This window comes from Rhinolophus sinicus, chromosome 1 (genome assembly GCF_057876585.1).
Source record: "Rhinolophus sinicus isolate RSI-liver-muscle chromosome 1, RSI-T2T, whole genome shotgun sequence".
Lineage (NCBI taxonomy): Eukaryota > Metazoa > Chordata > Mammalia > Chiroptera > Rhinolophidae > Rhinolophus > Rhinolophus sinicus.
In genome coordinates this window covers 213,317,929-213,344,466 of record NC_142501.1, presented here as the reverse complement: position 1 = coordinate 213,344,466, position 26,538 = coordinate 213,317,929, and the positions used below count along the sequence as shown (strand labels likewise).

The 26,538-nt window shown below is 63.3% G+C and overlaps 1 protein-coding gene across 4 annotated transcripts; it reads left to right on the top strand.

The window, feature by feature from the left end:
- The first annotated feature begins 188 nt into the window (after positions 1-188).
- On the top strand, positions 189-24,963 carry DOK7 (docking protein 7). 4 transcript variants are annotated; one of them, XM_088793111.1, is made up of 10 exons: positions 189-374; positions 447-492; positions 8,889-9,119; positions 10,510-10,710; positions 14,847-14,966; positions 16,072-16,191; positions 16,588-17,312; positions 21,034-21,073; positions 24,032-24,145; positions 24,300-24,963. In XM_088793111.1, exons 1-10 carry the CDS (start codon positions 321-323, stop codon positions 24,434-24,436), a joined length of 1,788 nt encoding a protein of 595 aa, XP_088649237.1. In that variant the 5' UTR covers positions 189-320; the 3' UTR covers positions 24,437-24,963. The 4 variants fall into 4 exon arrangements, with proteins under 4 accessions (XP_088649237.1, XP_074176774.2, XP_088649240.1 ...); XM_074320673.2 differs by having other exon boundaries at positions 189-350; positions 24,300-24,520; XM_088793114.1 differs by lacking the exon at positions 14,847-14,966 and having other exon boundaries at positions 24,300-24,527.
- Positions 24,964-26,538: the final 1,575 nt, after the last annotated feature.

Sequence of the window (26,538 nt, the reverse complement as noted above, 5' to 3'; positions counted from 1 at the left end):
GAAGAAGCCCCTGGCACTGGCACCGGGGTGAGCGGTGCCTGAGCCCCAGACTGTGCCTTGTTCCGGAGCGGAGGCTCCAGGGCCTCAGGCGCCCTGCTGTGCCCATTGCGGCGGCTGCGGCCGCGGGGGCGGAGGGGCCGCGCGCGGGTGGGGAGAGCGCACACCTCGGCGGGACGCCCCGCCCGCCCGCCTGCCCGCGGCCCGCCCTTGCTGGCCCAGCCCAGGGCCCTCCCGAAGCTATTTTGAAAGTGACCCTGGGCTGGGGCGGCCGCAGGGCGGCGGGGAGAGGCGCGGCGGGCGCGCGGGAACCATGACAGAAGATGACCGAGGCGGCGCTGGTGGAGGGCCAGGTCAAGCTGCGGGACGGCAAGAAGGTGGGGGCGCGCGGCGGGCGCGGGGCGGGCGCGGGGCGCGGGAGGACGCTCACGCCCCCTCTGTCCCCGCAGTGGAAGACTAGGTGGCTGGTGCTGCGCAAGCCGTCGCCGGTGGCAGGTGAGCGGGGTGGGGGACGGGCGCCGGGCTGGGCTGGGGCGCGGGGCGCGGGGCGCGGGGCGCGGGGGAGCGGGTGCTGGCGGCCTCGAGCTCCTGCCGGCCCGGAGCCGGGCCAGTTCACCCGAAATAGCCGGCGGCGCCGGGGCCGAGGGCTGTAACCGGAGAGCGCGCCGGCCTCGGCCTCCTCCTGCAGCGGATGCCGGGACCCTCTCGCAGGCGGAGGGTGCGGGGCGAGGAGCCGTCATGGCAGACCCCAGGCCCCAGGCGAGGACCCCCTTTCCAGAAGGGCAGACTGAAGCCCGGGAGGGGAGCAGCAGTGGAGGCTGGAGGGGCACCAAGTGCAGGAGCCTGGGCTGCCCCCTCCCCCATCACGCGCTGGGAGCGCCCAGAAAGTTATGTGCTGTGCGCCTGGGGGGTTGAGTTGTGTCACTGAACCAGAATGTGGTGGGGCATTCCGGACGGTGCTGACCCAGTAGCCCTAACACCTTCCCCAGGTGGAGAAGAGGGGGTGGCAGGAGGAACAGTGTTGCTTCTGTCCCTGAATAAAGTGCAGTCTAGCTGGTTTGGGGGGCACAGTCCTGTGGGAAGCACCCCAGCTCCCCCAGGAGCCGGCACCCCAGCGTGGGAGGCCAGCAGGGAGCCGGAAGTTGGGCGTCTTCCTCCTCTGCCAGCCGTGGGGAGCAGTGGAAGGCTGGGCCAAGTGGCTGCAGCTGTTTCGGGAGACAGGTGTCCTGGAGCCGGCCCAGGCACCCGGGGGTCTGTGTGGGATGCTGGGGGAGTTAGTGCACGCTGCCTCACACGTGTGGGGCTGCCAGAGCGTCTTCCGGGATGTGGGTGGCTGTCATTTCCTAGGGAGGGTGTAGGGGCCCCACCCTGTTCCCCTCCTGGGTCCCTCCTGAGTCCCTTCTGCTGAGCCTGCTCCAGGTACCTCGTGGTGCAGTGGAGGGCCTGCTGTTGGCCAGACACACTCCCTCCGGCTGGCCGGGGCCTGGCATCCCCTCCAGGGGCTGGCTCCCTGCACAGCTCATTCATCCAGTGTTTCATGCTCAGACCCTGTGCTGGTGCCGCAGGGCCCTTGTTCTGGGGAACTTCAGGGAGGCCTGGTAGAGAGGGCAGGGGCTGGGGAGATGGGGCCTACAGTGATGGTGACCGTGAAGGACTCTGGCCAGTTGTGGCTGGAGCAGGGCCGGCTGCAGTTGGGTGTTGCTGGTGGGTCAGTGGTGAGGGGGCCTGTGCAGACCTCAGACGGGTGTCCCACTGGAAGAGCAGCCCCGGGTTGGTCTTTGTCCCTTTGTGGGGGAGGGGGTGTGATTTGCAGGTGGTTGTGGGTTTTAGCTCAGTGTCAGAGAGCCATCTGAAGGTTGAGCTCTGGCCTGGAGGACACCTGTGGGGCCCTTCTGCACTGGGGAGTTTGCAGGGGGTCCCCGACACTGCAGAGGCACCGTGTCTCCCTGCGTTTACCACATGCCCAGGAGCAGAGAGAGAGCAGTCACAGTAGGAGAGTGTCACAGGAGAGTGCCATGGAAGCCAACTCTGGGGGTGGAAGAGACTCCCCCAAGGGCTCTGCAGCTGGATTTGAGGAGCACTGGAGAGCAGAGGGCAGGGCACTCCAGGCCGGGCCTCACATGCACCAAGCTACCGAGGCCAGGGGCAGGGCCAGGGGATTGGACAGTGGAGGGCACGTTCCGTCCTCCCTGAGTGGCCCACCTCTCTGAGCCCTGCGCCTGCCATCTCATGTCCCTGTACCGGCGTCTCGAACCCCCACTGTAGGTGTGAGGAGTGCAGCCATCGTACAGATGCCGACGTCAGGCAGAGTCTCAGGGCTGAGCTCCCGTCCAGGCAGCCCCTGCACAGAGGCCCCGGACACACCTTGCCTTCCCTTCCCCGGCTCTTGGCTGATGAGCTGGCCCCTCTCCCTGCTGCGAGGGTGGCCCCAGCTGCCCCCTCCCCACCCTTATCCTGAAGACCAGCACCCCCAGGTGGATCAGGGTGGGGGGAGCAGGTCGGAGTCCTTGAGGATCTCACAACTAAGAACCCAGATCCTGAGTGCGGCAGAGGGGAGCCTGTGAAGGACAGACGGGGCCAACCCTGCCTTCTTGTCAGAAAAGCCAGGATGCTTCATTTTAAAAGTTGTTTCCTTCCCAGGAGTGCCCACAAGGGACAGCTAAGAGGCGCCAGGGGCGCGGGTGGGCGTGAAGGGCACCTTGGCTCTTTGTGCCCTTTCTCTGGTTTGCACTCTTCCTAACCAGCTCTTCTTAGAACAGTTTAGTCAGTGAGAGAAAGGAAAACATCTTTAATAAAAGTAGTGATAAATCATTATAAAAGGTGGTGATGTTTCTGTGGGTTTGTGTCCCTCAGGGCTTAGCCTCTGTTCCAGCTGAGCATTTGTGTCTGGGTCCCCCCTCTGGTCAGGGGCCCAGCTCTGATGACCCCTGGGCACACTCTCTCTTTTCCTTGGTTGAGGCTTTGGATGAGGGTGCGGCTGACAGATAAGGCGTCCAGAGGCGTGTACGGAGCAGCCAGCCGGTCTGGTCGGCTCCCCGGTCCCCACAGTCAGGGGGCCCTGCTTTACCCTGTCTTGTGTGGGTTGCCCGGGGCCTCCATCCAGTACAGAAAAGCCAACAAAGGGGCCCTGAGTCCTGGAGCCGGTGAGACCTTTGGGCTCTTTACAGGCACAGGGTTGAGGCCCAGAGACCCAAGGAGTCCGACCGAAGGACGGCGGGGGGATGGCTTCCTGTCTCCAGCCCCCAGCCGCCAGCTGCCCTGTGGCAGGCCAGAGGGTCAGCACCTGCTCCACCACTGACAGTGGGTGTTTGTTCAGTCTCCCTCAAGGTCAGTGCTGAGTTCCTAGAGGGCAGGACGCCCCAGGGCATCACCCCAGCAGGCATCCTGGCAGGGCTGGGGACTTGCTGAGGTGCTGTGAGCCTGGCCATGCATGGCCACACCTCACGCAGCACCAACCACCCAGAATGGAGCCGCGGGGCACACACCCCTTCCCCATTTAGTTGGTCGCTCTGCTGAGGTGGGTGTATTCCGAGAGGACAGGCCCCCTCCCAGGTCACACCTCCCGGCTTTGGAATATCGGTCCCGTGGGAAGGGGCATGCTGCCTGCTCCCAGGCTGAGCAGGCAGCCCGTGGACACGGTGTGGTGGTGGCCAGCCCTCCTGTCCCCGTGGCCCTTGCAGAAGGGTCAGGGCTTCCTGTGGCCCCTGCTTCAGGCTTGGGAATTGGAGCCCCTGGGCTCCCATCTCAGCTGTGCTCCCACAAACCATATGACTGGGACAGTCTTCCTCAGGCACTCGTCCTGGTCCCTGCTCTGGGTGGACTGGCCTCTGTGAGCCCGCATGGCCCTCCTGGTGCCACTCGTGCACACTGCGAGCGTGCATCTTTCCCAAATCGGATCAAGAACGGGCCTGGGCCCCTGCACTTGGAACCAGGACTGCAGGTCAGACGGGCGCCTCCTGGCTGCCGCCAGAGGCACCTGCAGACTGGCCGGGTCAGCGGGCCCCCAGCTCCCGGCCGCTTGAGATGCCCCCAGGCTGCTGCACCCTCCGCAGGGTCTCTGTGGGCTCCTGCCAGGCCACACTCCTGAAGACACTGCCTCAAGGTCACTGTGACCTCCAAGGCCTAAATCCAGCTGCTGCTTCTCTGGCCTCTGTCACAAGCTCCGGCTGTGTCCCCTGGGTGTGGACCACCATCTCCCCCGGGCTGGCTTTCCGTCCTTGTCCTCCGTGCAGGGTTCCCTCCCCACCCCCACAACAGAGCCCGGAGGTTTTCCTCTTCCCAGCCGCCCTCCCCACTCAGCAGTGGCTGTAAACGCCTTCGGGCGCTCATGACTCCATGGTTATTTTTACATCCAGCTGCTTAAGTGCACACCACCTTGTGTCCGGTGGGCCTCTCAGGCTCTCGTGTCCAGGGCAACACCCCGACCCTGGCCCCCGCCCCAGCAGCCCGTCCCTAGACTTCTCTCCCGGCCCGAACCCAGCATCCTCGCCCTCCTCCTTCCCCTCATCTGCACTCTGCTCCCAGACGTCCTGTGAGTTAGGCAGCCTCAAGCAGAGGGAAGGTCCCTCCAGGCTGTCACCTCTCAGGCTTTCTGCAGAGCCCAGAGAGCCTCTGGAGCCTGGGGTGGGGGTGCTTTTCTCCAGGCCAGCCCAGGCCAACAGCTCCTCGCTCCTGAACAGCTGCAGGAGGCCTCTGCGGTTACCCGTGTCCATTCACACGCAGCAAGGCCAGGCTCTCTTTGCTTAGAGTCCTCAGGGCTCCCTGGTGCTGGGAACCAGGCTCTTGGCCTGGCTCAGCCGTCCCTCCTGACCTGACCCCCTACACCTGGGATCACCCTGCCCCTCCCCCTCCTGCTGGGCCAGCCCTTTGGGTCCCTGCCTCTGGGCCTTTGCACTGGCTGTTCCCTCCAGCACAATGCCGTGCCCGGGGGCTGCTGAGCTGGCTCCTTACATCGTACCCTCTGGGAGGGTCTCTGACCCTGAGCTCAGCCCCCAGCCCAGCACTGTCATCTGCCTGTCCCCATCCCCTGAACAGCACGGACACATGGCTTCTCTTTGTCATCCTGCTTCAGTGTTTGATTGTCTTCCCCTTTGAGTGTCAGCTCTGCAGGAGCCAGGCTGTGTCCCCTAGTCCCTGGTCTGCGGGGAGGCGGGTGAGGCCCTGGCATACAGCAGGAGGTGGGGGTGGGCACCCTGCGAGGTGGTGAGCTGGCTTGGTGGGGGAGCAGGTAACGTGTGGTCCAAATCGCATCCCTCCTGGTGTTTAATGGCCTGGGACTGTCCGAGGCCCTGGGCCCAGGTGCCCTGCTCGTCCTGCTCTTTGCCTGCTGGCAGTATGACGTTGCTGAGGACTTCTGCGTGCCATTCTGGGCCGTGTCAGCGCCTCCACTCTGCGGGGTGGGTGGTGCCTACTTCTCAGATGGAAAGCAGAGGCTCCCAGAACTGAGGGACAGGTCAACTGCAGACATGCAGCTGGAAACTTGTGCGAGTGTGAGTGAGCGAGTGTGCATGAGCCCTGCTGGTCCTCACTGCATGGTGTGCACCCCGGTACCTGTTGTGTGCCTCCTTTCTGCATGAATCCCGTCCTCTGCACCCTGCCGTGTACCGCTGGGCATCGTGGGGAGCCCGGCAGAGGCCATCTGAGTGCGGTGGCCGGTGTTCTGGATGGGAAGGCTGTCCAACAGGCCGTCTCAGCCCTGACCAGGACACCTTGCCAAGGGACCAGTCCTGCTGGGCTTCCTGCAAAGGGGCGCCACCCCAGTGCACTCCCTGCCTGGGTCCCTGGGAGGAGCTGGCCAGCGTTCCTGTGCCCAGTGTGTCTGCTGTCCCTGACTGAGTATTTCTGTGTCTCCACTGCCTGTTACTGTAGCAGCTTTGCACTAAACAGCCCTCCTCACAGAATGGGTTTTAAAAATAGGATCAATTTATTGCCCGAGGTGATGGGGAGAGGAGAGGTGCTAGAGCAGCTGAGGGACACAGGCCCCACAGGGCCCCACATGTGCTGCCCCCAACCACTTCCAATGGAGCCTCGCTGCCGGGAGCCTGGGGACACTGTAGGGTGGACGTCAGCTGCTCCAAGCAACTGGGGCGGAGCTCGGGCCAGCTTCCGCCAGCTCTGCCCCTCTCCGTGCTTTGTTCATATTTCATAATGAAATCAGTGACTTGGATGGTGTCTTAGTTTCCTGGAGCAGTCATAACGAATTACCACACCTAGGGAGCTTAAGACAATGGAAATATGCTCTGTCACAGCCCTGGAGGCCGGAAGTCCCAAACCAAGATGTGGCAGGGCGTGCTCTCGCGCTGAAGTCGCAGGGGAGGGTCCTTGCTGCCTCTTCCAGCTCCCGGTGGCCCCAGGTGCTCCCTCCATGACTGGTCTTCCTGTGGCGTCTGCTCTGTGTGTCTGTGTCTCTTATCAGGACACTTGTCATTGGACTGAGGGCCGCTCTGCTCTGATCCAGGATCATCTCTTTCTGAGATCTAGTCACACCTGGGAAGGCCTTTTCCAAACAAGGTCACATGTCAGGTTCCGAGGGTCAGCATGTAGACAGATCTTTTGGGGGCCCCATTCTTCAGCCCATTACAGACGGGTGAGGGTGTTCATGGATTCTCAGATCTCCTCAAGGAGTAGGGTGTGAGCTGCATTTCAGACACAGTCAGAATCCAAAAAGATGGGGCATTCCTGCGGGAAAAGCGTCTCAGGGACAAATGTTGGCTCTTGCACACAGTCCCCAAATCAGGCTTGCAAGTGCAGACGACCGGGACGGGGGCCTGCTCAGCAGCATCGGGAAGGGGTGAAGGGGTGAGGGACTACGGGGCAACATAGTAGCAACTCGACTCCACACCAGGAGTCTGCAAACCACGGCCCTGAGCCAAATCCGACCCTCTGCTTGTTTCTGTAGTAAAGTTTTATTGGAACACAGCCATTCACTTATGTGTTGTTAGCTGCTTTTGCAGTTAAGTACTTGTGACCAAGATTGCACGGCCCACAAGGATGACAGTAACTACTATTGGCTCTTTATAGAAAGGTTTGTTGACCTTGCTTTTGGTTATATTACTGGGAGTATAACTCCTAGAACAAAGGTGGTGACAGTCACGCTCTGCCTTGCTGGTCAGACCATGCATGAAGTGACCATCTTTCATTTGACAGAATGTCCCCACCCTCCTCTGTGCCAGGCAATGGGGCTGTCACTGTGCATGAGCAGAAGTGGACCTGCTTTCAAGAGCTGGCCTTCAGGGTGGAGGGGGAGACAGCAAGTAGACAAGGGACAGACAGCCAAGTGGAATGACCTCCCTGAGGGAGGCCAGAGCCTGCTGTGGGGCGGGGCAAAGGAAGTGGGCGTGTCTGGGGTGGGGTCATCCCAGGTGTGGGTGGCAGGACTGTCCTCACACAGACTAGGCTCCCTTCTGTAGCTGCCCGCTGCTCTCTGCTGCTTCCCTATGTCCCACGTGGCGGTCTTTACCGCAAATCTCTTACTGCGGTCTTTCTGTGATCACACCTCCCTCAGTTCTTATTTCTCAGGCCTCTGGTGACACATTTGAGAGACCTTTCCATAATGACACATGCCCTTTTTGCTGCCTGTGTGACCGATTTCTCTCTGGGCCAGGTCACACCCCCTCTTTGGGTCAGCTTGGGAGAGAACATGCCAGAACACTCAGATGGGTTTCTGTGGGTTCTGGTTGTTGTTTTTGTTTCCCCTCAAAATGGGAACATCTTTGCTTTTTTCTGATATGTGCATTTCAAACACAACGGACAGGTTCTCAACTAGGAAGTGAAGCCCCCATCACCATCCCCTCTCCTGAGTTTGTAACAGGTTTGCAGGGACACAGTCACCTGCTGTCAAGCCACAGCAGGGAGTCTGGGGACCACCAGCCTCTCTGCTGCTCTGAGGCAGGACCTGGGTTGGGGGGCCAGGCAGGCAGGGAGCAAACCACACTCTGCAGCTGTTTCTGACTCCGGCTAAGAAGTCAGTCTTTGAGTCCAGTTCACTTGGGGTTGGGCTTCTCAAGGATTAGAGGAAGGTCCCTGACTGCTCTCCCTGCGTCCTCGTCCTCGGGTGCCGCCCCCCCCCCCCCCCATGTCAAGGCCTGATAGCGCCAGCTTGCACGCAGGATTCCGGGTTCTCCTAAATGTTTCCGTGTCACGTTAGTTCCCCAAACACTGTGCCTGCACCAAAGCCTGGGCTTGGGGTGGGGCAGGATTTGCTGAGGGCACACAGGGTGGGGGGTGCAGCCACGTTTGGAATGCACCCCTAGGCGAAGTGGGCTGCTTGCTTTACTGTTGGCGTAGCAGGGACGGCAGTCGTGCTGCTGAACTTGAGGACAGACCTGGCTCACCCAGACTCCGGCTTGTCCCCCGGGGAGGAGGCTGGAGCTCGTGCATGGGTCTCAGGGATGGGCTCATGTGGGGTCTGCAGGGGGAGCCAGGGCCCAGTGGCGCCCTCCCCAGGCCTGGAGTCCAGGGCACACCTTGGAAACCCAGAAATCCAGGAGGTGAAGTGGGTATGGGTGTGGCAGGAAGAGGCACACGCAGGGCTGAGGCAGGGCACCCGGCCCCTCCGCAGGCTCTGTGCTCGTCCCCCAAGTACCCACCACGGCTCCTGCAGCCCCTGCTCCTCTGACGGTGACCCCCAGGGCGGCAGGGCCGGGGCAGGTGCCAGGACTTGGCTTTGGGGGCCAGAGTCAGGTGGCAGGCCCAGCCATGCAGTGTTCGGGGTGCTCTGCCCTTGAGGGTGGGGGTGCCGTTCTGTATACGAGGAAACGGAGGCTCAGAGTGGCTGGGTGGCTCGCTCGGAACCTCTCCCTGAGCCACCAAGTCTGGGTGTGGGGGCTTGGGGGCAGCGCCGTGCCGGCTGGCGCCCCTGACGGCCCTTGTTGTGCGTCCTGTCCCTGCAGACTGCCTGCAGATGCTGGTCTACAGAGACAGGGCCGAGCGGGCCAAGGGCCTCCGGGAGCGCAGCAGCCTGACGCTGGAGGACATCTGCGGCCTGGAGCCCGGCCTGCCCTACGAGGGCCTGGTCCACACGCTGGCCATTGTCTGCCTGTCACAGGCTGTCATGCTGGGCTTCGACAGCCGTGAGGCCATGTGCGCCTGGGACACCCGGATCCGCTACGCGCTCGGTGAGGGTGAGTGACGGCGGGGCTCAGGGGTCCAAGATGGCAGCCTCCCCCCTTACGTGTCCCGTGGGGCCTCACCCACAGGCTGCAGAGGCCGGGACCAGCCTCCAGGGCATGGAGCAGGGGTGTCTGCTGGGCGCCTCCTGGCCCAGGCTCTGAGCTTAGAGCCCCAGTTCAAGGCTGGGGCTGGGGGAGCGCGTGGGGCCACTGGGGCCTTTCCAGCTGCCTGACTTGACCTGTTAGTTAGAACTAGAGCCTTTGACCCAAGTAGGCAGCTGCCTAAGCCGAGTGCAGAGTGGCCTTTGCACCCTACCCTGGCCACCCGAGCCCAGAGCTAGGGCAAGAAGGAACAAATGTCACGGGTCACCGTCCCTCTACAGCAGTGTAGCAGGTCCTGCGCCCTGAGCTGGGGCGCAAAGCTGACATTTGACTGGCCTCCTCGAGGATGGGAGAGAGGCCAGTGCGCTGGGGAGGTGGTTTGGAGGACGCAGAAGGGGAGGAGGAGGCCTCGCTCACCTCACCCCTGCCCTGCTGGGGACAGCAGCCACTCCCTTCTCCAGGAGTCCCCAGACCAGGCGCTCAATGCAGGACAAGTTGAGAAAGCTCAGCCAGGGCACAGGGGAGAGAGAAAAGCTCTCCAGCTGGGGTTCCCGCCAGCTCACCTGGCTCAGAGGCACAGCCCCCCTTTCCCTTATGGGGTGGGGTGGTACGTATAGAGGTCACGACAAGGACACTGGGTGGCTCACTGACACCCAGCTCCTTGGCCAGCACAACATCAGCCTGACCTTGCCCGGGACCCTTGACGCCCCCATTGTAGGGGCTTCAGGTGCCAAGGGCTGAGCCGAGATGGGGACACAATCTCAGGCAGCACGATGGTCGTGCTCAGCGCCAGGGAGACCCCTGACTGGAGAGGGGACCCGGTGTCCCTGTGGTCAGGCCGTGCTGCGAGGCAGACACTCCACAAACTGGCACAGGCTGTGCCTCCCTGAGCCTCAGTTTCTCCGTCTGTGAAATGAGGCCACACTGGCCACCTGGTGGGCTAGTTCCTGAGGGAGGTGCTCTGTGAAGAGGGTTCCTCACACCTCTGTGAGGGTGTTCTCAGCAGCCTCACATGGGGAGCTGTCATGGGAGCTCGCTGGGACCACCTGTGGCTGTTAGGGTGGGGAGGGGGATCAGGGCGGCCCCTCCGAGGACTTGCCTGCCCCTGAACAAACGTAACTCCTGAAGGATGGACAGCGTGAGTTCAGCCACCACGCTGGACACTGGACCTGGAGGGAGCAGCTGAGCGGGCCGGGCCTCGGTGCTCCCCCGGAGCCAACCCCTGGGTGCGGCCCCAACATCCCCTCTCCTCCTGCCCCTGCCCCCTGGTGATGCCCTCTCGCCCCTGCCTGGTCCTCAGTGCACAGGTTCCACGTGATGGTGGCTCCAGGCACCAAGCTGGAGAGCGGCCCTGCCACCCTCCACCTCTGCAACGATGTCCTCGTCGTGGCCAGGGCCATCCCTCCGGCTGTCACGGGGCAGTGGAAGCTGTCTGACCTCCGGCGCTACGGGGCCGTGCCAAATGGATTCATCTTTGAAGGCGGGACCAGGTGTGGGTACTGTAAGTATTTGGCCGTGGGGGCCCTGGCACACCGTGACCCCACTGGCACACTCACTCTGCTGGCGTCTGGGGGCGCGCGAGGGTGATGTCTCGCAAACCGATGCTTAGACCTGAGTCCAGACCCACTCTTTCCAAGGGGTGGGGGGTCTTGCGATGCTGGGAGAGTGAGAGGGGGGCCCCCAGGCACGAAGACACACAGGAGGCACTCAGCATCTCTGGAGCGAGGGCTTCCTGTCACAATTCATGGCCCTGCATCTGAGGCCACAGAGCATCAGAGCTGCTCATGTTCACATATAATGAAAACAAAAGAAAAAGAATAAATGTGGTCATTGAGGACGTGCAGAGAAACACGTCCACATTTGTGTGGCCCAAGGACTCCTGTGGACGCCCCAGCTCTAGGGCCTATGAGCCCCCCACACCCAGGGGCAGAGCAGGGAGGGGAGAGCTGCCCAGTGTCACAGGATGAGGGCCCATGAGAGGCCGCAGCTCAGGGCAGGTGTCCAAGAGGGTGTGAGCTCCAGCGGCTGCCAGTCAGCTGACCTCCAGGTCTCTCACTCCCCAAAGAGTTTGGGGACACAGTGGAGATGGGGCTGTCCCAACACCCTTTGCCTGCTGTTCCCATGGGGGTGTGCATGTGTCTGGCCACCATGGGGGCCCAAAGCCCCTTCCCTCCTCACCTGTGTGCCCAGGGCCTGCGATGGGGCTGGGTGACCTGGTGACCGGCCTGTGGCTGAGACGACCACTGTGTGCCGGGTTGGCCGCGGGCCTGGGTGGAGCCGCGCACTGGGCCTAGCTGGGCCCCCTCTCCAGCCCGGGACCCCTTGTGCAAAGGGACCCCTTGTGCACATGGGATTGAGGCAGGGGGCTTTGAGAAGGTTCTGGATGAGGTCCAGCTGAGAGGTGGCCGCTGAGCTAGCAGCAACTGTGTGGATGGGAGGGGCCTGTGGATTCCAGGACATTAACAAGGTGGTGATTGACGGGAGAGGTGGGGAGGGGCAGCCTGGGGTGGGCTGGGAGGAGGGGCCATGCGAAGGTCCCAGGAAGGCAGGCCTGGAGCCCCTGCCCAGTGCCAGCCCCATTCTAGTGCTGTGCCCACGGGACAGCCCATGCCAAGGCCCCATCTCCCTTCCACTCGGTACCAATGGGGGGACATTTATGAATTGTGGTCATTCGATAGGGACCGTTTCAGGTTCAAACCAGGAGTTCAAGTCCCCTATCTGGGTCTCAGACCAGCTGTCACATTTCTGGCAGGTCTGTGGTCAGTTTCACCCCTCTGCTCTGAAGTTGCCACTCTGGGGGTGTGAGCTGGGCTGGAACCTGTCACCCTTTTGTAGCCACTATGATGTTTGCACGTTGAGGATGCAAACGCGAGGATGACTCGGCATGTTGAGTGTCCAGGGAGATGACCGGAGGGCGAGGCTGCCCGGGGACACCCAGGCCAGGGAGAGGTGGGGCCCGGGGTGAGAGCCGCCCCAACAGCCATCTGCAGGGGTGCCACATAACTGGGGTCCCGGGTACTCACTGCATTGCTCATCGGTCCTTACACTGACCCTACAAGGTACATGCACCACCCCTGTTTTACAGACGGGGAAACTGAGGCCTGGAACCGCCTCGCCTTTCCTGGGTCTGTCCGTCTGAGTGCACTGGAACTGAGGTCTGCCCAGGGGATTGGCCCCACCCCCAGGCCCAGCGCCTGCCCGGCACAGGGTTGAGTGGTGGGCCAGCTGTGGGGGTTCAGACACAGCCCAGCTCTCAGCAGCCTCCCTGTGTCCTCTTGGGGAGTCTGCTCCAGTCTGTTTCCTCCCAGGCAGAGAAGCGGCCCCAGGGACAGGCACGCTGTCCCCCTGCCCTCAGGATGTGCACTGTCTCCTTGGGAGGGACCATCTGGATGAGATGGCACACGAGCCTCATCCTACGTCTCCAAATGCGAGAAATTCGGTCCTTGGGCATGAAGTCCCTTTCATGCCAGGATCTATGTGGCAATGTGTAGCTATCCGCAAGTTCCGCAGACCTCAGGGGTGCCTAGTAATGTCCCTGAGCCTCAGTTTCCTCCTCTGCACCACAGGGCTCCCTGTGCCCTGTGTGCGGTGCCAGGAGGGCTCGGCTTTGTGGGCCTGGACTCTGGCACTCTCATGCCCACCACCCCAGTCCAGCCTCCTGGGCGGACGGAAAAGCCTTGGCCCGCAGGCTGCTGCCAGTTCCAGCAGCTTCTTGTGGCTCAGGAGTGACCCTCACCTATGAGGAGCCCGTGGGCTGTGCTGGGCATGAGCCGAGGAGGGCCAGCAAGAGGTCAATGAGCCGTGTCCTGGGAGGCCTGGTCACCAGGCTCAGGCAGTCCAGCCCCCCGAGATGCGCGTGTCTCCCAGGGAGCCCCTGCTGTTGGCTTGGCTGGCACGGGGGGCGGTGGCTGTGTCCCCAGGCCTCAGTGGCCGGATGCGTCTTCGGGAGCGTGATGTCGGCAGACGCCCCAGTGGAATGCCGCCGGCTCCTTTCCCCTCGTAATGTGGTTTTTTATAGTTGGGGGACTGATTGTGCCGTGGCCTCTGCCAGCTGACTGTGAGCGTGGGATTAGAAGCCTGGCCCTTTGTGAGAGCTGGCGGACTGGCTAGTCATGTGGGGTGGGGTGGCGGCCGGGCCGGGGACGCTGCGAGTGGGCATAGGCAGGCGTGGTGGGCCTTCTCCACGCCTGCCCCCTGGCCAAGGTCCGGCACAAGTTCTCAGCTAATGAACTCTGGCTAGGAGGGCCACCTGCCAGCCTTTCTGGGTGGCGAACCTTGGGGGTGTCCCTGGTGGGCGTCGCAGCTTGAGTCCCCTTGGCCCCTTTCTGGGCCTCAGCAGGCAGGTCACCAGTTTAGGGGCATTGCATGGATGAGGCGGCAACAACCAGAGCGGTGGCCGCCGAGGGGCGCAGTGGCATTGTCACATGCGGGGGGCTGACCAGAGTCCCTGCAACTCATGAGGGTGGAGCGAGACCGTGACGGCAGCAGAGGCTTCTGTGCAGAGCCGTCCTGTCCCACCTCTTCGTGCAGTGGCGCCCAGGGACCTTCCCCTCGAGAGCGCGTGCCTTTCTTTGGGCAACAGGTGCAGGGCAAGAGCCTGAGGCATTCTTGTGTGGTGACACCACTCTGACTGTCCAGCCCACGTGACCCGGCGTCCCCATTCACTGGTGGTGAGGGATTTCATTCACCCTGGCCAGAGCTGCGGGCCCAGCGGGAGGGCGGTCGGCCCTGCTGACTCACCGGCCTGCTGTCTGCTCTGGCACCCCCTCAGTGCGCCCACCTCTGCCCCGGTGCCCCCACCTCTGTCCTGGTGCCCCCACCTCTGCCCCAGTGCCCCACCTCTGTCCTGGTGCCCCCACCTCTGCCCCAGTGCCCCCACCTCTGTCCTGGTGCCCCCACCTGTGCTCTGGTACCCCTACCTTTGCCCCAGTGTCCCCCTTCCCTCTGCTGGGTGGGAGCCCTGTGGGCACGACCTTGGCCTTGCACCTTTACATGTGGACTCCAGTTCCCCAACTGCAGACCCCAGGAGGAGGAAGCCCTGTGCGGTAGGCAGGACGCTGGCTGGCCCCAGCAGTGGCTGATTCCCTGTGGGACAGGTGCCATGGCACGTGCTTTACCAACAGCCGCATTTTACCCTCACCACAGCCCTGGGTAAAGAAACCAGGTCTGGGGTCCCCAACATGGCCAAGGTGTCGCAGTTGCCCTCGAGGGATGTGAACCCCACTCTGGACAACCTCCCTCCAAACCCCTCAAATGAGCTTGGAGATGTGGAGGCGGGAGGGCTGCTGCGCTCTCCCGGGCATCCAGGACGCCCTCGTCTCCTCCCATGGCCGCCAACCCCCAGAAGCCCCAGCTCCTGTCCTGGCGTGGGACCAGCAGGGCAGGACTCCTTCCCCCACCCCATCCCTGCCACACATGGAGGTGGCCCTGCCCAGCTGATGTCGCAGGTGTGGGACAAGTGGCGTGTGGCCTATGTGCCTGGACAAGCGTGTGTTTGAAGTACAGGCGGGGTTATCGGGGCTGAGAGGCTCATCCAGGTGCTGGGTGCCACTCCTGGCAGGTGGTGTCGTGGCTTTGCCCTGCAGGGATGCCACCCACCTGTGCCCTGGCCAGGCTGACGGGTCCATCCCCCTGCAGGGGCTGGAGTCTTCTTCCTGTCCTCGGCCGAGGGCGAGCAGATCAGCTTCCTGTTTGACTGCGTCGTGCGCGGCGTCTCCCCCACCAAGGGTCCCTTTGGACTGCGGCCAGTTCTCCCAGGTGCGTGCCGCAGCATGGCTTGGCAGGAGGTCCCCTCTCTGCCAGCAGCGTCCCTTGGCCTCTGCCCTGCCACCCACATGCCACTGCGCCTCCTGGGGGCACAGCCCTTCCTCATAGGTCTGAGCTGTTAGGACGCTCCAAGTCCGCTTCTGTTGGGACAGTTGTGCTGCAGCTGCCCCAGGTTGGTCAGCCAGAGGCCCGAGACCCTGGGGAAGGGCTCCTGGAGACCTTGTGAGCAGCCCCATGTCTCAGAGTGGGGTGGGGTTTTGCCTGAGGTCAGGGCTGGCTGTCCGAGACAGCGTTGGCGCTGGAAGCTGCCTGGTGGGGTGGCCTCGTGTGCGGGGTCTCGGTGTGCACTGCAGCAGGGAAAGCCGCTCAGAGCCTCGTCTTGTCCCTGCTTCCCTGGTCGCGGCTCTGGCACCATTTGTTCCGGGTCCTGGGCCAGGGACAGTGCTGACCCACGGAGGGGCTATGCTACCCTGGGCACTGCCTCCCAGCCAGGCGAGATCCAAGGCCCCTTGATGACCTGGGAGGCCCTGAACACTTGTCACCACAGCTTCCCTGATGGAGACCCAGGATTGCTGACTCTCCCCTCACCCCAGTGAGGCAGTGCTTGTCCCCTTGTCTAGGTGGGGACCAAGGCCTGCAGCCACACCCACAGGTGGTCAGCTCACATCTGGGGCCTCCTTGCATGGCCACCACCGCTGGAGTGGGGGCAGGTGGGGCCACCTGGGCAGGACAAGGTGGGCAGTGGGCCAGGTCCCCCTTCTCCCGGCCTTGGCACCTCAACCCCTCAACCCCCTATCCCTCAGAAGGCCCAGAGGGAACAGGCTGGGAAGAAGGAGGCATGTCCTGTAGCCAGAGCCTGGCAGCTCGGGCTCTGCTGGATGGTGCGGCAGCGCCCTCTGCTGGCACCGTCCTGCCTTGAAGCCGCAAGTGGACTGTGGGCCTCCCAGGGGGTCACTTGTGGCCCTGCCATGGCGTTGGGGCTGGATCAGACAGTGCTGGGCTCACTGTGATGTCCTGGGCAGCATGTGGGCTGAGGCGAAGGGTCCTGCGGGGAGAGGGCTGCGGCTGCCTCTTCTTCTGATCCTCTCTGCTGCAGACCCCAGCCCAGGGGGGCCCACCGCCATGGACGAGAGAGTGGCCCAAGAGGCCCTGGAAGCCCTGCAGCTGGAGAAGCGGCTCAGCCTCCTTTCCCACGGCGGCCGGCCGGGCAGCGGAGGTAGGGCCACGGCGTGGGCTGGGGGGGTGGCAGCGGCGTGGGCCCGGCCCGCCCCCAAGTCGACCTCCAAGCCTTCAGTTCTCCCTCTGGTCATTCACTCGACCCCTGCCTCACCATGCCACAGACACTCACTCTGGCCTGGGCGTGACTGGGAGTCCAGTGCAGTCACGAGAGCCAGCTGGTGAGTGGGTTTGGATTCCTTCCCACCCACCAGCCGTGTGGCCTGGGTGAGGCTGCGGCTAATGCTTTTCAGTGTCACCATCTGTGCCCAGACAAAAAGGCTCAGGGTGCCGACTGAGTGCTGGCCCTTGATAGCTTTAGGGGCTCGGGGGGGCACTAGATGGCAACTCCAACTGAGGCTCCCCCAGCAGCCTCAGCCCCTGCTCTCCATCTCAGGGGATGACCGCAGCCTGTCCAGCTCATCGTCAGAGGCTAGCCACTCGGACGTCAGCGCCAGCAGTCGGCTTACGGCATGGCCAGAGCAGTCTTCGTCCTCTGCCAGCACGTCCCAGGAGGGGCCTGGGCTGGTGGTGGCCCAGGCCCCCGGGGAGGCCGCACTGGGTGCCTGGAGGCCACCCCCCAAGCCGCTACGGCCGCGGCAGCTGCAAGAGGTGGGCCGCCAGAGTTCATCGGACAGTGGCATTGCCACGGGCAGCCACTCCTCCTATTCCGGCAGCTTCTCCTCCGTCGCTGGCAGCAGCCTGGACGTGTGGCGTGCCGGCGATGAGTTTGGCTCTCTGCTCAGCCTACTGCCAGCGGCTGGGGCGCCTGAGCCCAGCCTGTGTGCCTGCCCGCCGGGAACAGCCGAGTACCAGGTGCCCAGCAACCTGCGGCCCCACTATGACACACCCCGCAGCCTGTGCCAGGCCCCCAGGGACCAGACCCCGGCCACGCAGGGCAGCCCTGATGACACTGCAGCTGGGGACTTGGGCAGCCAGACATCCATGGGGTGTCCCTCTGGCTGGCTGAGCACGAGACGGCGGGGACAGGTGACAGAGGCCCCAGGCAGTGAGGCGGTGCTACCCAGCCTGGCTGCTGGAGGGTCCTGGGAAGCAGGCAGCCCCCACGCGGGACCCCCTCCGGCTTTCTTTTCCACGTGTCCTGTCTGTGGAGGACTCAAGGTAAACCCCCCTCCCTGAGCCGAGCCCAGACCTGCTGCTGTGAGCGGGCTGGCGTTGCCCCTCTGGACAGGAGAGGAGGGGGCTTTGGACCCCCGCAGAGGGGGGTGTCCTTTGTGCTGGTTGGTGATGCTGGCAACTGTGCAGCTCAGTGGGGAGGGTGGGGCCAGCCTACCTGTGGGGCGGAGCCTACCTGTGGGGCGGAGCCTACCTGTGGGGCGGAGCCTACCTGTGGGGCGGAGCCTACCTGTGGGGCGGAGCCTGCAGGACTGCCTGCAGTTGGGTGCAGCTGGAAAGTGGAGGCTCTAGGTGGGGCAGACAGGGCCAGCAGAGCCCCAAGACTCAGGATCAGGTGCTGGGGGGCAGGCGGGCGCTGCATCCCAGCGAGCTCCTGCTGGGCTGGGGGAGCTCAGGGGCCGGGAGGCCCCTCACTGGCTGGCTCTTCTGCAGCCTGCCCCACCTCCCAGCTCCAGGACAGCTGATGCTTACATCTCAATCCGGCCCCTCCTTCCCTAGCGCAGTCACGATGCTCGCTAAAAATCAAATCCATGGGCAGCAGCTCCAGACTCCCAAGTCCTGGGGAACTTGAGCCCGAGACTGCCTCCCTGTGCGTCCCATGTGTATGATGAGCTTTACCTGTTTGTCCCTCGCCTCCTCCCTTGCAGCCGCTGGTGGCCCATCCTACAGGGAGGAAACTGAGGCTCAGGAGGCCTAGGGACTTGTGAGGGGGGGTCTCATGACTCTGGACCCCCTCCCAGCTCCCCCCACATCAGCTTGTCCCTGGACCTGAAAAGTCCCAGTGAGGGGTGGGTGGGCCGTGCTGGCCTTCTGTGTGGCCACCGTGGCAGGAGGCCCAGCTGCAGAAGTGCTGGAAGGCCAGAGGTCAGGACATGGGATGCCTGGCTCCGAGGCCTGTACCTTTGCATTTGGAGGGCCCAGGCATCCCTTCCGGCACCCTCCGTGGCCTGTCTGCCCACCTGCATGGAGTGCGGCTGTGTGGCCTGGTTCTGTGCGTCCGCCCTGCGAGTCCAGAGGCACCGAGAGTGGCGTGGCCTGTGCCACGGATTCTGGACTGTGCTTGGCTTCATCCCGCGCTCTGGAATCAGCCCCCGGCCCAGCGGGCAGCTCACCTGCCAGTATTCTGCTTCACTGTCAGCTGGAGATGTTCGTTGCTCTTTCACATTTTAAAAATCTGACACTGTTTGTAATAAATTTTCAGACTGGAAATAAAACGTTCTTTTCTTATTATCTTGTCCTTTTCCGTTTGGCCAGCCCTAGCTCTCCCTGTGGGGCCTTGGCTGTCTGAATTCCTGCGTGAGGCCACACGCAGGACGTGTGAAAAATGAGTGGTGGCTCCAGACAGCCAATGGGGCCCACATGTGTGCGTGCACATTTTCATGTGTCATGTGTGCATGTGTGTGCATTCATTTGCATGTATGTGTCCTGCAGTGCATGTGTGCACAGATGCGTGTAACGTGTGTGCATGCACATGTATGCATGTGTGCGTGTGGTGTGTGCAGTGTGTGTGCACAGGTGTGGCACATTTCTGAGTGTTTACTGGAGACCACACTGAGGTCCTCGGCACTCCCTGGGGCTCAGGCAGGCAGCTGCCATGTCCAGGTGAGGAGGACACGCCACCTCCTGGGCCCGTGAGGGTGCTGGCATGGTGCCTGGAGGCACCCCGACTCCCGTCTACCCCAGTGGGCAGCCGAGCTCCAGGGATCCCACCGCCATCTCCCCCGCACATCCTGGGGGCCACACCCTGCCCTGTCATGCCCATTCTCACCCTTGCTTGCCCCCCGCGGGGGCCAGCTCTGCCAAGGGCGGGGAGGGGTGTGGGGGAGGTCTGGGCAGGGCTCTTACAGCACTGCAGCTGGGAAGGCAGGCTTTGGGGGCCAGGCTGAGGCCCCGCCCACCGGCTGGGTGGCCCCAGGCAAGTCACTATACCTGTCTGAGCCTCAGTTTCCTCTTCCATAGATGGGACAACCGTCCCTACCTCCCTGGGCCCACTGAGGGTCTGACGGCAACATGTAAATGCTCCGTGTCGTTTTCACCCCCACCCAGAAGGCCCCCACCAGCTTTGTTGCAAAAAAAGATGCGGTTTCCAGCTGCTGCTGAAGGCGAGCTGGGGCGGGGCTGTTGGCCCTGGAGAGCGGGGCAGCCTGCTCCCACCAAAGCCCCTGTCATTGGGGCTCAGTCCTGCTCCCACGGATGCCCTGCCCACAGTGGGGGTGGGGCAGGCATCCCTCCAACCAGAGCAGACTGAGCCCGCAGCAGTTGAATGATGTCCGCCATCACCCCTGTGAGGTCAGGGAAGGCCTTTGGCTTGTCCCCACCCTGGTGGGCAATCTGGCTGTGGGCTCTAATCTCTCTGACCGAGGTTGATGGCTGGGACTTGAGGGAAGGGCATCTGGGGGCTGAGGCAGGAGGGGTGGACTGTGCACCGTCCAGGTGGGGACTTGGGCAAACTGGAGCCCGGTGGCCCTGGCCCTCCGGCATCAGCCCTTTGCTGGAGGAGGCGCCCGAGGACCTGGATGGGCAGGGGCTGGGCTGTTGGAGAGACGTCCTCGTGCAGAGGGGGGAGGGGCTCTTCATGGGAGCGGCCACTGACGGCTGAGGACCTTTGGGGGGCTCCTGTGATGGAGGAGGGCCCAGCCCCACAGTTGGGTGCCTCAGGCTCCCCTTGCATCCCCAGGTGGCCTGAGGGGACAGGGTGGAGGCACGGGGTCTCTCGCCTGGTGGGGCTGGCAGGGCTGCCAGGACAGCCTTTTGCCCTGAGGATGTTGCAGGAGGCATTTATCTTCATCCATTCTCTTCCCAGTGAGCTTATGGGAGCCCCTTGCTCCTGGGGCACCGCTGGGTGAGGCTCCAGCCTGCTGCCAGTTTTGGTCCCCCTCCCCGGGGTGGGGTGGGGGCTTCTCAGGTGCCCCGGAACTTCCTGCGGAGTGTCAGGGCTGGGGGCAACCAGAGGGGGCAGATACTCACCAGGAGTCCTCCTTGCCCCATCCCCTGCCCGACCACGGGGATCCCCGAGAAGTCTGAGGTTAGACCAGCCCGGTGCTCAGGAGCCTGGCCCAGGACCAGGGTCGGGGTTCCATGTCCTGAGTCTGGCAGCACATTTGCCCTCCCGGAGAGTGGGTAGGGCTCTGCACCCCATTCCAGCCCCCAGCCCCCTCGAGGCCGCCTGCTGGGGACCATCTTCTACAAGATTTGGAAGACCGAGGCTCAGGCAGCCATGGATGTGCCAGCCACAGGCCACCGTCCTTGCTCCAGGCTCTGAGGCCGCCACAGTCCCCTCCCTGCTGGCTCTATGGGCATCTCCGACGAGGCACCGGGGAGACCACTCTGAAGTCTGGGGGCCTTGCTCATCTCTCAGGGCCCCGGGCCAGGCTGTGCGTGTCACACACAGGCCTTGCGCATCTCCCAGCGGCAGTAGGTGACAAAGCATGGCTGTGTGCCAGTCACACTACTATGTCCAAGAACAGATTAGGTCTGGGGACCCAACTTGCTGACTCTTCTCCCCAAACAGGGTCATGTGGGTGTCAGGGCTCATGGTGCGGCAGGGGCACATGCGAGGGGCCCCAGGCTGGTCTCCTGTGTAGGTGGCCCAGCCCCCCATCCTGTGTTCCTCTTGGGGTTAGTGTCCCGGTTCATCCGGTTCATGGCCGGGGTGCAGGATGTGGGGGCCTGACGGACAGACTGACACTTGCTCTCTTTGGTGTAGGGAGCGGCCGCCTCACCCCCTGGACTCCCGATGCATTCAGGTAGGCACAACTTTGGAACCAGTTCCCACACAACTGCGGGACGAGGGTCGGGACATGGTGGCCTCAGTGACAGCCTAGCCAGAAAGTCTGTACCAGATAGGGAGGGGGCAGCAGTGGGCAGCAGCAGTGGACAGGAAGGCCATGAGCAGCTGGGAGAAGCCGGCCTGGGTGGGGCGAGGCCAGGCAGGGCGTCAAGCGCAGGAGGCTGCATGTGGCCCGGCTGCCTGGGAGGGAAGAGTGTAGACGGAGTAGGCGGGGCTGGGTGTCCTGGAGCCCCAGCTTTTAGGGAGCCATGTCCTTTAGATGACAGACAACAGAGGGAAGCGATTGTCCAGGGGACCCAGCGATGGGTGGGGCGAAGGTGATCGTGGTGGGGGGAGGCCCAAGCAGGGAGAAGCCCAGGTAGGAGGTGAGAGCGGGCCAGACACTGGCCCTGACCCTGGAATGGGAAGGTTGGCCTGGGGTGGCTGGAGGTCAGGGGTCAGCTGTGTGCCTTGTTTCATTGGTGGAGCCTTGGGCCAGGGTGGGGCCCTAAGGATCTTAGATCCCGCCATCTCTTCTTCAGAGGCAAATGGAGCCTGTTTGGGGCCAGACCCTGCAGGCGGAGCAGGGCCCAGGCCAGCCTGGCGTGGACATCAGGGGACAGGCGGGAACAAGCAGGGCCATGGGCAAGCCGATCCAGATGGGGTCCCCTGAGCTGGGACAGGGAGGCGCCAGGCAGCCCTCCCACATGGTCCTGGACGCTTCCCTCCTGCCAGCTGCCCACTTCTCAGAGCTGCGCCTGCCCTCCAGGTGCCTTTCACCCAGATACCGTGTGTGGCCCGGGAATGGGCGGGGACATGGATTCTGTCCCCCCAAGGCCCTGCACCACCACCAACGCTCTCCCACTGCCGGGGCTGGTGTGAGGAAGGAGGTTGTTTCCTGCAGTGGAATCTTCCCCACAAATGGGTGGATTTACAGAAATCTCTCCCTTCAGAGCAAGACTTTCTGGGGATGGAAAACTCTCAGCCTCTCCTTTGCTTGACAAGGACGGAGGACGCTCTGTGGGTGGCCAAACAGAGCAGGGCCAGCTCCGCGACTGTGCCACACAGACCCCGGGACCCGGTGGGTGTTGGAGGGCAGCAGGTCTCAGCTAGGGTGACCAGTGGCATCCTTGTTCGTTGGGGGACAGAGTCCCAGAGTGCAGTTTCCAGGCTCTCGGCCTCACGTGGAAAGGTGCTGGCTCGGGTAGCAGATGGCCGTCAGCTGTTACCGATTAGCCATTGGCCACTGATATAACTGCCGTGGCTGAGTTAGCAAGCGGTGGAGTGTGGATTGCGGATTGCAGAGAGGCCAATTGCAGGTAGCAAGTGAGGTTGGTTGGCAGAGAAGCTGATAGCGGGTTGCGGGTAGTGTGGCCCCTGCTTCCTGTGTCTCCAACCCAGCTGCCAGCGAGAATATAGTGGTGACTCCCCTATCTGTGGCTCCGTGGGTGTTCCTTTTGGGCCTCACCATGTCCTGTGTTCTTGGGCGGGGAGCGGGAGCTGAGACCCCGCGTGACGCTGGTGTTAGCTTGAGTCTCTCATCCCGGGACCTCGCCGGGGATGGTGGTCACGGCAGACTGTGGTCCCCACGCCCTCTCTCCACAGGAGGGCCCCGGGCAGGCGAGCGCAGGCGTGACCCCTTCTGGCTCTGAGTCTCCTGGAGATCTGGCTCCGTGGGGGTCTGGGGCTGCTCCCGGGGGCCCCATGCCCCTTGGGTCTGTGCACATGAACCCTCCAAGGAATCCCTGCTGGGATCAGTGCAAGGAATGTGCAGGGACAGCTGTTTTCACTGGGTCACAGGTCTTGGAGGCCCCCAAGCATCAGTGTTAATGTGTTGAATTTCAATCAAGTGGATATGGCATCTGGAGAGGGAGTCCTGCCCTCCAGGGTCCAGACACTGACGGGAGGGGTCTCCTGGAGGTGCCCAGGCTGGGCGGGGTGGGGAGAACCATGTGACCTGCTTTGGTTCATGGAATCAGATGGTGGACCCACAGGGACCTGGTCTGTCCAGCTCTGCCAAGGCAGCTGGCGGGACCCAGGGATGCTCAGGCCTTTGTCCCCACACCGGGAACGACCAAGCAGTAGGGTGTGCCCCCTCCTCCCCCAGCCAGGCTAAAAGGCACCTGTGGACGTAAGAAGGTGCCCTGTGACAGGACAGGGCTGTGAGCCCCACCCACCCTGGGCTTGGCTCCCTCGGACCAGCGTGCAGGTGGCTCAGAGGCAGGTCCTGTGGGGCTTCAACCCTAACCTGATCCCCCCTCACCTGAGTCCCCCTTCCTGAGTCCTTCGCCAGCAGATCCCAGCCCCCACTCCTGAGAGGCAGTTGGTCTGGGCTCCTAGGCCTAGCTGGTAGACGGATGAGGAAGAACCTGACTCCCTGAGATGGTGGCAAGTCCCCACCCCATGGGCTGTGCTCAAGGGCCCGGGGATCCCGTGACGACCCACCCGCCCAAGGAGGGTCCCTGAAGCCTGGAGTAAGCAGGGTGACCCAGGAGGACAGCCGAGGGGGAGGGCTGGGGCCTGGAGAGGCTGCGGGTGTCCTGCGTGGGAGGGGCAGAGCATTGGGGACCCAAGGAGGAAGTGGCTAGGAGGCGCTGTGGGGTGGTGAGGGTCAAGGGAGGGCAGCAGGGGTGCTGAAGACAGAAGAATGTGGTCACCGGGCTTCGGTGGCATGGAGAACAGCTCAGCAGTGGTCAGCGCAGAGAAGCAGAGGTGTGCGCTGGGTAGGAAGAGTGGGGACACCCTTTCCAGAAGCTCAGTGTGAAGGGAGAGAAAGGCGGGTGCCTGGGTCAGGGAGGCATGTGGGTGATGGGCAGCCGGCCCAGGAAAATCGAGGAGGCCCAGGCCCTGGACAGGTGGAGGGTGGAGACGTGAGGGGTGGGGTGGGAGGGAAGCTTTGCTGCGGTTTTGGGGTCAGCTCGGCCGGTCCTTGCAGGAGCCCCGGGGCCCGAGGCGCCCGGCTATGTGAACATCCCTGCCAGCCCCTCCTCCCGGAAGCAGCTTCACTACCTGGGGCTGGAGCTCCAGGAGACCGGTGCGGAGGTCCGAGGTGCGTCCAGGTGGATTGGGGGGGGCTCCTCCTCTCAGCCTGAGGTGTGTCCTGCTGGGTGGAGCCCCCAGTCCCCACACCCTGGCCAGGCCTTTGCTGAGAGGGGCGGGCTCTGTGGGCTCCCTCAGGCTGGCTCACCTGGGGCTGCTTTTAGGGGCCGGCATGTCTCACTACGCACAGATCGACCTCGCAGCCACAGCAGCCGCACACAAGGCGGGGGCCCAGCACGCACAGGCCCGCGAGGAGCGACTGGCCGAGCTGGAGCCCAGGAGGAAGGGGACCCCACGCTGAGGCCCCCTCGACTGGACAGCCACACAGCTGCACAGCGGGTCCAAGGGAAGTTGGCCTCCTGGCGGTCACCTATGCTGCAGGCCAGAGGTCTGGGCTCCTGCTACATGGCCTCCTGGCCACAGGGTGGGCATGGCCGGTTCTGAGCCCTCCCCGCCTCACTGGTCCCCAGTGCCCAGCGCTGCCCCTTCCTTTGGCCTTAGCCAGTCCTTCTGTACCCCAGGTGGGAGGCAGCTCTCGGCTGCAGGTGGCCCTGGGATGCAAACCACCCTCCTCTCCCCAGAAGTGGTGCCGCCCAATTGATGACACGGCCAGGACCTTCCCAGGCCGAGCTTCCCACAGCCCTGGGCTCAAGGACCTCCAGCCGACCCACGCCACTCCTGGGGCACCGGAGCCCCCAGCCAAGCCCTGATGCAGGACTGTGCCACTTTCCGACCTGGCAGGCCACCATCGTGGCCCCATCACAGTTAGTCATGTAAATAGTTTAAAATCCTCAATGTTCTATTTTTAACAACGCACATTATTTTCCTGAAGAATGAGCTGTCTCTCTTGTGTTACGTGCAGTGGGCTGAGGCTTTGCCTGGCGGCCCCTGGACACAGCGGGGTCATCTTGACATGGCCGAGGGGCTCAGGGCCGGGACTGGCCCCACCGTGGCGGGTCTACGTGGGGGTTTCCACGTGTTTCCCCCCAATGCCTACAGCTCTGGGGGAGTCGAATGACATTTCCATGACTCGAAGCCAGAGGGGTGGGTGGTCCCACTGAGGTCTGAATGCTGAGAAGCTTCCAGAGCTGGTGGTGGGATTCCTGCCATTCCGCCCTAGGCCTGGGGCATGAGCGGGCAGCCCCAGGCTGGGCCCTCCTGGTCGCAGAGGTGGGACTCTGCTCTGCCTGGCTGGGGACCCAAACACAGCCCCATCAGGCCCCTCCCTCCCTCCCACAGCCACCCACCACCCACCCACAGCCACCCACCACCCACCACCCACCACCCACCCATCACCCATCTGTCCATCACCCGCCATCTGTAACCCATCTATCCATCTCCCCCCAGCCCACCAAGCACTCCGTGAATCTGTGGGAGCCCGCCACGCCACGTGTTCTCCTCCTCAGCTGAAGTCCACTGGGTGGGTTGTTCTAGAACACCAGCCTTGCCCTGCCGTATCTTCTGAGCTGATGTTTGACTGCTGGGGCAGCTGGTGTCAAGGCAGGAGCAGGCTCAGCCCTGAGCCCTGGGGGCAGGTTCTCTGCCTAGAAGGCTCTGCTCCACACCCTGGACAGGATTCCAGGGGAGCAGGACTCTCCTTTTAAGCTGTAAGTGGGGAGGGGGGGGCAAAGCTAGGCCAGCACCTGTCCAGGGCGCGTGATGCAGGGCCCCTCTGGGCGGGAGGGGCTGCAGGCATTGGCTCTGAGCAGCCTGGAGAGGCAACTAGGGGTCTTGGGCCTGATCAGTGACCTTGAGTGGCTGGCGCCTGGGGTCTCCACAAAGCTGCTGCGATGCAAACACGGGTCGAGGATGTGTGACATCCAGGCAGGGGCCTAGACCCGGGCACCGGCAGGACGAGGGCCATGTCCTGTCTATAGGGTTGTCTGCTCCTCGCCCTCTGCCCGCGGGTGGAAACATCCACCTGGAGATGCATGGACGTGGGGCAGGGCTGCAGAAAGCACTGCTCTCAGGGTCAGATGGCCGGGCCACGGGCACCATGTGAGGGCCGTCAGGGAGCGTGTGCTCAGGAGTCTGTGAAGGGGACCAAGCATCCGTGCCCCCCTGTGCCACCGCGGGGCCGGCAGTGCGGAAGAACCTTGGGAGTAAGGACTCCAGCCGAGGGCAGGGCTTTGCCCTGGTGCACGGCGGCCCCCTCAGCCCAGGGAGGCTCGGAGGTGCGAGGGCTACACCTGGGGGGGGGGGGGGGGGAACCACACAAACGCCTGCCCTTCCTCCAGAGAGGTCCATTCTTCTATATTCTTAACCAAAAAGCTTCCATCATAAGAAGCAAGAACACGGGCAGTAAATTAAATAGAAGAGAGAGATGTAAAAGGTAAGAGCAGAAGTCAACAAAAACAAAAGACAGGGCAGGCCGTTTGGCTCCGTTAGAGCAGGAGCTCTTAG